We start from the raw sequence: 8016 nt of genomic DNA on the forward strand, positions 1-8016 counted from the left end.
CAATAAATCATTGGAAATCCAACATTGCTTTATTTTATGCGTAATTAATCTGATTTTTAAGAGAAAATCAAGGGTGTTAAATTGAACACTTTTGTTGTAAGTTCTACAATTATTTCCCTCTGTTCTTGATTCTACCTTTTTTTATTTTAGTGAATCTCTCGTAGGCATAACTACAGTAACATTATTTTAACACTATAACTAGAAGGTTTACTAGAGACGAGAGTAACCTTCTTTTGCGACTTTTAAAAATATGATGTGCACTATTTTTTTTTAAATTAGTCTTCCTCTATCCATATACATACATAATTTGTTAGGTTGGATAGAAGAAGTGGTGCGTGGAGCGGGTTTGTGAAATGAAAAAGATCTAACAATCCTCACTAAATTGGAATCCACGTCAAAAAATTCTCGTGTTGCAACGCACGGGCGTCTGTGCTAGTATTAACAATGCCATTTTTTGAGAGGATATTTCAGGTGCGTAAGGTAGAAATGAATGGTTATTAGAATTTTTATTTTCCCCTACTTAATTAGAATGTAGAATAATATGTCATTTGTATTTACTTTTGAGCTAATTACGTGCTCATGGAGATGAATCTGTGTGCAAAAATTGAAGATGCAGGAGAACAAGAAATTGACAAGGCAGCGGACTAGATGTGGCATGCATATGAATCTGTATGCACAATTCTCATAAGGCAACAGACTAGATGTTACATGCAGATGAATCTGTGTGCACAAACTAAAGAGTAGGACAGCAAAAAATTGACAAGAAGAAGAAGGCGATCATATGTGCCAGAGAATTACAAATGAAATTGACAGGAAGGAGAACTCATCGACCCAGAAGCCAGATTGTTTGGAGAGGAGGCGATGTAGAGGTAGAGGGAATGGAGTAGACGCAGAGGCAGAGGAACCGTCAAAGAGCGTTGTGGCAGTAAGGACGAAGCGCCCTCGCGCATGCCCGTTATTAATAATTGGGACCGGGACTTGTTCGGTTGTTAGACGCCTCATGTCCGTTGGACTCCTCGCTTTCTTTTTTTCTTCTCTTTTTCAAATGGGCTCCTCCCATTATAATAGGCCCATATAAGAAAGCAGAAGAGGACCAATGCTTCAGGGTTGCGATCTAGATTACGTGATCAATTCTTGTCTGAAACTACCCCTTCATGAGCGCCCTCAAAAGGAAAATTCTCTGCGTGATCGACAACAGTGGTGGTGGGGGGGAGGGGGGGATTGAAACTCTAGAACATCAGAGGATCAAATCAAAACAGGCTAAGCCTAGGCATGGCCCGAGGGAGGTGGGGAGGAAGGCGACCTACGTGGAGAGCATCATCCATCATCCATTCCTCGGAGCAGAACTGTGGCACCGGCTTGCCCTCAAGGATGTCGATACCCTTTCTGCATGAAGCTCCACCCATTCCCTCCAGACCGATCATCTTGCGGTCGCCCTTGCCCTGCCATCGCCGTGTGGCCACTAGTCGTACACGACTACGGTCGCAAAACACTAGAAGGGATGTGTTGTGTTGCGTCCGTCGCCGCGTGGGTTCGTGTCGTTTGGGGAGAGATACACGGGAGGACGGGATTCTCGCACACTGGCATCAAAGACATTTTGACTGGTTCCGACAGTAGAAAAAAAGGACGTTTCACGTACGATTCTTGCGCGGGTTGAGAAGGAGGAGCCATCGCGAGGGGTCTGGTACATGGGAGGGATCAACTGTTGGCTGCAGATCCGAGTCACACGTGGTCAGGTCAGTCAGACGGGTGTGGCACCATGCTGATGTGGACGGTGTGCGTGCGGAGAGAATTGCTGGAAGTGAGGATCAACTTCTTAAGAATGTGCCCGGAAAAACATAACTTGGTGTTAAGAATGCATGATAAGGCTGGTCACAATGGGGAGGAACTTAGGAGTAACATCACACGCTCCAATACAACTTTGCTTATGTGCCACATATTTAATGAAGAGAGAGGTGAACATCACACACACATTCGTTGCCCACCTACCACGCAAAGCGAAGCAGAGTGCACAAAAAGAAGAAGGGTCGAGACGCTCTCCCGGCCAAGCGGGCCCCACCTGTCAGCAGCATTCAACCCAGCTGCCTCAGCCCGCCGTTGGTTCCTCCGCCGCTTCCTTTATTTTTAAGCCCGAGAGAGGGAGATCGGGGTCAGACCGGAAAAGAAAAGGTAAACCACAGCTAAACCCTAGCCGCCGGCGAGATCGGCCGACGCACCCAGTCCAGCGTCCTCCTCTTCCTCACCCACTCAGGTATCGACGGGTCGACCCCCTCTCCCCACCTCTCTCTCCCTGCTGCGGTGCCGAGCCCCTCTGTGGGTAATTTCGAACCTGCTCGATCGGCCGGAGCTGACGGTGGATCGGATCCTATTGCGGCGGCGGCGGTAGTGGTAGTATTCACTTCTTATTGGGGACCCCTGCCTGTTCGCTGCCGCCTCTTCTTGTTGGGTGGGTGTATGCTCCAATCACTAATCAGAGCACGGCAGGGCAGGGCAGGGCAGGGGATTTTTCGCCGTCCCTAGTCGATTTTACCCTGAATATCCTGGGGTTCGCATCGCCGTATCCGTGTGTCTTCTTCTGATTATTAGGTTGCCGAGGGCGCCAGATCGATCAGGGCTTAATTAGTTAGACACGAACCCGGCACCACTGTCGGATCACTCGGCTATATAGCACAACGCAAGGGTCAAATCAGGGCTTAATTAGTTGCACACATGTCGCACCGGCATCAAGTGTCAGATCACAACGCCATACATACAAGTACAGTCAATGGTAGGCCACACGGCCAGTGGAAATGCAGGCATCTGCTCTGCGTGGGCTGGTGTCCTAATTGTTGCGGCGATCGATCGCTCTGCTTGTTCTGCAGAAAACAGAGCTTCTCTTGTCTCTGCTTAGCTGCCCAGTTTGACTTATGCACCATTATTATTCTCTTACTGTTTATGTTCGCGTGTTCAAATTCATGCTGATGCAAACTGTTTGAATTTCGCGCAGACGGAGCGTTAAGGCGGCATGGCTTCACCATTCGGGGGCGCCTCAACGTGTGGCCTCAAGGGCGCCACTCCTTCCGGATTCGCGACCAGGAAGCAGCTCTCCCTCGTTTCGCCCCCGTTGGTCTCGCTGCCCCAGAGGGCCAGGCCAGGGAGAAAGTGCAGTTTCCGAGTGAACGCTGCAAAGGAGCTGTATTTCAACAAGGATGGGTCGGCTATCAAGAAGCTGCAAGTGAGTCGAATCGCCGTGCCATCGTTCATATGCCGCTGCGTCCTTTCAGTTTGTGATGCTTACTTGCTGACTTGATTTTTTCCTGTGATCAGACTGGAGTCAATAAGCTTGCCGATCTGGTTGGAGTTACTCTTGGCCCAAAAGGGCGGAATGTCGTCCTCGAGAGCAAGTATGGGTCGCCTAGAATTGTCAATGATGGTGTTACGGTGGCAAAAGAGGTACTGTTCTGTCAGGAGATTTAGCATATCATTTCTTACCCTGTGGACTGTGAACTTTTTTTCATGATTGGCTTCTGAATCAGGTTGAGCTGGAGGACCCTGTTGAAAATATTGGAGCTAAATTGGTCAGGCAAGCTGCTGCTAAGACCAATGATTTGGCAGGTGATGGAACAACCACTTCTGTCATCCTTGCTCAAGGGATGATTGCCGAGGGTGTTAAGGTACAGCAATATGAAACCATGGGTTTTGCTACAGTCCATAGCATAAGTGCTCTCATTCAGTTCTGGACATAATGTTCAGTTTGTTTAATTGCTATCTGCAGATTGTAGCTGCAGGTGCTAATCCAGTACAGATTGCCCGTGGTATTGAGAAAACAACTAAAGCACTTGTCGGCGAGCTCCGAAAGATGTCCAAGGAGGTAAGATCTTTGCTAGTCTGGAACTGCATTCATTCTGAATTCAGTTCTTTATATCCTCTGATCTCTGCTCTTGTGCACTGCATCTGATTCTTTGTAAATGGGATGGCCAATTCACCACTAAATACCATAAAATGAGATGCCTTCTGTAATGCAGCTGCTTTCTTAATACAGCCATAAATGTGGACCTAGTTCCATGAGCATGACTAAGTCAATTGGACATGTACATGTATAAATCAATTGGACATGTACATGACTAAGTCCAGAGCAATTGATGTTCAATATGAAATTACCCTGAAACAGAATACATGCTCTGCTCTGTATTTTCATTTCTATATTTTCCCCGGATTTCTTCCGGAAGGTATATGGTGTGCGATCGACGCGGTTGTTTGAACGTCTGATGATAAATAATGTAATAACTAGTTAATTTCTGGAGCACTAATTGTTATTTGGATCATATATACTGATTTTCAGTTGTAGTACCCTCTTTTCCAAATTCAAACTTATTGAATTGCACTCAATACTGCAGGTTGAAGATAGCGAACTTGCTGATGTTGCTGCAGTAAGTGCTGGAAATAACTACGAAATTGGCAACATGATAGCTGAAGCTATGAGCAAGGTTGGGCGACAGGGTGTCGTCACACTTGAAGAAGGAAAGAGTGCTGAAAACAACCTCTATGTTGTTGAAGGGATGCAATTCGACCGTGGTTATATTTCTCCGTACTTTGTAACTGACAGTGAAAAAATGTCAGTGGAGTATGAGAATTGCAAGGTATGTTGCACTGTATTTTGCCAGCTTGACTACTTAAATTTATGTAATCATCATCTTGGTGAGTCATGTGCTCTGTAGCTGATGATATCTTGTTCTTTTACCCAGTTGCTTCTTGTGGACAAGAAAATTAACAACGCGAGAGATCTTATCACTATTCTGGAGGAGGCTATTAAGGGTGGATATCCAATTTTAATTATCGCAGAGGATATTGAGCAGGAAGCTCTTGCAACTCTTGTGGTCAATAGGCTTAGAGGTGCACTGAAGATTGCTGCTATTAAAGCCCCTGGTTTTGGAGAGCGCAAGAGTCAATACCTGGATGATATCGCTACTCTGACAGGAGGTAAATTTAATCTTTGGTGCAAATTTGATGTGTCCCGTTGTGATATTGGTTCACTTATAAAGGTCATTATTCGCCCAGGCACTGTCATCAGAGAAGAAATTGGACTGTCCCTGGACAAAGCAGACAAAGAAGTCCTTGGAAATGCCGCCAAGGTTGTAATTACTAAGGATTCGACAACAATTGTTGGAGATGGTACTACACAGGAGGAAGTAACCAGAAGGGTTACACAAATCAAGAACCAAATTGAGGTCTGTATAGTGTAAACTCGTATTACTACATGTTTCCAGCTTTCCATATCCTATTTGCGTAGCGCCAGGCCTCCCGATGCAGTCCCTGTCTATAGCCTTTTTCCTTGTATTTGGTTGTATCTTAGCATCAATTTGATGCACTTTATTATATAGACCACATTTTGATGCATGCTCGAGAAAAGCAAATTCCTATTTGTGAAATCATGTTCTGTTTTCCTTATTTTTCTCATGGCTCCTCTGTTTGTCTCTTTTGGTTGCTCTGTTTTTCTGGTATATGTAAATTCAATTTTTATCTTGCATGTGTCACTTGAAGTGTGGATAAAAAAGGCTCTAAGTAATGTTTTCTTCAACCTTTATTTTTTCAGGCTTCTGAACAGGAATATGAAAAAGAAAAGCTAAACGAGAGGATAGCTAAACTATCTGGTGGTGTTGCTGTCATTCAGGTACTTGTGTTGTTTCATATTGAGCTGTCTAGGTTGCAATTGCAGAACAGCGACTGGTAGTGCGCTAGCATAATAGAACAGCTATAAAATGATACATCTTGGTTTGTAGGTAGGAGCACAGACTGAAACCGAGCTCAAGGAAAAGAAACTGAGGGTTGAAGACGCACTGAATGCAACAAAGGTAATAATGCTTACTTCTGGTGCAAGTCCAATTACATTTTGGGATTTGTGTATCTGTGTGATCTCACTCAGAGAAGCCTTCTGGTGCACTGTAGTATTGTACACTTTTACACCGAACTCTATATATAATCATTGCTTGTTAATTGACTGCTTGCTTTGTGGACAGGCCGCTGTGGAGGAAGGTATTGTTGTCGGTGGTGGTTGTACCCTTCTAAGGCTTGCATCAAAAGTTGACGCCATTAAAGAAACCCTTGAGAATGATGAACAGAAGGTATGGAAAAGGCAAACTAGATCGTCTTTCTAGAAGTTTCGACATTCGAATGTTATCCTTGGTTCAGAGAGCTGGTTTCTTCCATGAAAATAAACTAATTTTCTGTTTGCCTTTTCAAGGTCGGTGCTGAAATTGTGAGGAAATCCTTGAGCTATCCACTTAAACTGATCGCGAAAAATGCTGGTGTCAATGGCAGTGTGGTCACTGAGAAGGTTTGGACTGAAGTTTGTTTTCAAATCTGAATTTAATATGTAGTACCTTGTGTGTAACTAATTTGGGGCTTGTCTATACTCAGGTCCTTGTGAATGACAACTTCAGGTACGGCTACAATGCCGCTACAGGGAAGTATGAGGATTTGATGGCTGCTGGTATTATTGATCCCACCAAGGTACGAGCAAATTGTGTTTACGAATTTTGTGTTGTCTCAGAACATTTTTCTCTCAAACTAAAATATTTCTTTGCAACAATTATATTATGCAAGTAAGCGAAAATTATTAAAAACAAACCCCAAGTCTACGACTCCCTCTGTACCTAAATACGTATGAGAAAACTTCTTATATTTAGAAACAGAGGTTAGTATTATACTTTGCTGGGAAATGACTACATTGAGTGTTTTTTATTTACGCCGTCAGCCTTATTATGTGCAATCATACTGAACCATTAAGCATGATCACCCATAGACTCAAGGAATAACCAGTTTGAGAGACATGGTGTGGCAGGGGTTCTGTCCCTGGAATATTTGTCTCCACCCTCCTCTCTCTTCACAAGCAGTGGGCCCATAAGCTAACCTGATTTCTCGCAAAACAGGTTGTGAGGTGCTGCCTGGAGCACGCTGCATCGGTGGCCAAGACTTTCATCACCTCTGACGCCGTTGTGGTGGACATCAAGGAATCTGAGCAGGCACCTGCCGCGAACCCAATGGCCGGTTCAGGTATGCAGGGACAACAGAATTTGTATGCAGAAACAACCCAATATAGTATTTGTCATCTAAGTTGATTTGATGCCGTCTGCAGGTTACGGGTTCTAAAATCTGTGAGAAGAGCCAGCAGCTCTGTTTTGGTGTCCCTTGGGCAGCATGTTGCGTCAGAGGTTATACTGTGAGAAAAGAAGCGTGGGTGTCGCGGGCCAAAGCCGGAAACTAAATTTCTGGTGCTATTGTCGCGAACCAAAAGTCGGAACGTGAGTCTTCTTTAAATTTTTATTACACTAGCAATGTAGTCCTGAAAGAAAGTGATTTTTTTTTTTGCAAGCAAGTGAACACTGTATTTGTAGGCATAGGTAATTTATTAGCGATGTCCCCACTCAATTAATTTGTTGCTTAGTCTTGTGGTAATGCTGGCTGTTGTTCCATATACATGGAACGATGATTGGGAGTTTGGGACTGCTCTTGTGTTTTTTTTTAGAATGGGACTGCTCTTGTGTTTTTTTTAGAATGGGACTGCTCTTGTTTGGTCGCCCACATTAACACAGCGACTGCAGTGGGCCTGTTGGGTTGGGCTTGTCTGATGTGCGAGGCCTGCTTGCGTCGGGTGGTTCTCTCAGCCTAACAAATGTACGATGGGCCCATTCCGTTTTTTTGTCTACAGGTGTTTGCCTAAAAAACCATCAGCCGCTTGCTAAAAAATCTGACTTAGTTTAAAGAAAAACATAATCATGAATAAGTAAATATGTTCACAAAAAAATGTTCATGATTTTTTAAAAAATGTTTGTATTTTTTTTAAATTAACATAATCAAAAATGTTTTTTTACAATGTCTAGAACAACTTAACCTGTAGACATGCATGGGTGGCTGCTGTTGTAACGTACGTACATAACCATGTTTGAGTCCACTTGTAAATTAGAAGTTGTTTTGTAATATGGTGGAGTTTGATTAGAGACTTCATTGCTTTATACACGTGCCCAATCACTGAAATTC

The 8016-nt window shown here is 44.0% G+C and overlaps 1 protein-coding gene across 1 annotated transcript; it reads left to right on the forward strand.

Annotated features, from left to right (window-relative positions):
- The first annotated feature begins 1991 nt into the window (after nucleotides 1-1991).
- LOC109745878 (ruBisCO large subunit-binding protein subunit beta, chloroplastic) lies at nucleotides 1992-7477 on the forward strand. Its single transcript, XM_020304993.4, has 15 exons — nucleotides 1992-2251; nucleotides 2987-3214; nucleotides 3307-3432; nucleotides 3516-3653; nucleotides 3755-3850; nucleotides 4377-4619; nucleotides 4725-4959; nucleotides 5038-5207; nucleotides 5573-5650; nucleotides 5760-5831; nucleotides 5997-6101; nucleotides 6221-6313; nucleotides 6397-6489; nucleotides 6909-7032; nucleotides 7115-7477. The coding sequence occupies exons 2-15, from the start codon at nucleotides 3005-3007 to the stop codon at nucleotides 7126-7128; spliced, it is 1797 nt and encodes a 598-aa protein (XP_020160582.1). The 5' UTR covers nucleotides 1992-2251; nucleotides 2987-3004; the 3' UTR covers nucleotides 7129-7477.
- Nucleotides 7478-8016: the final 539 nt, after the last annotated feature.

This window comes from Aegilops tauschii, chromosome 6 (assembly GCF_002575655.3).
Source record: "Aegilops tauschii subsp. strangulata cultivar AL8/78 chromosome 6, Aet v6.0, whole genome shotgun sequence".
NCBI lineage: Eukaryota > Viridiplantae > Streptophyta > Magnoliopsida > Poales > Poaceae > Aegilops > Aegilops tauschii.

Bases quoted from the DNA above. Each gene is read 5' to 3' on its own strand.
- LOC109745878 (XM_020304993.4), top strand. From the start codon at position 3,005: ATGGCTTCACCATTCGGGGGCGCCTCAACGTGTGGCCTCAAGGGCGCC. The intron at 3,215-3,306 runs GTGAGTCGAATC...TCCTGTGATCAG, and splicing joins CGGCTATCAAGAAGCTGCAA to ACTGGAGTCAATAAGCTTGC. The intron at 3,654-3,754 runs GTACAGCAATAT...TGCTATCTGCAG, and splicing joins TGATTGCCGAGGGTGTTAAG to ATTGTAGCTGCAGGTGCTAA.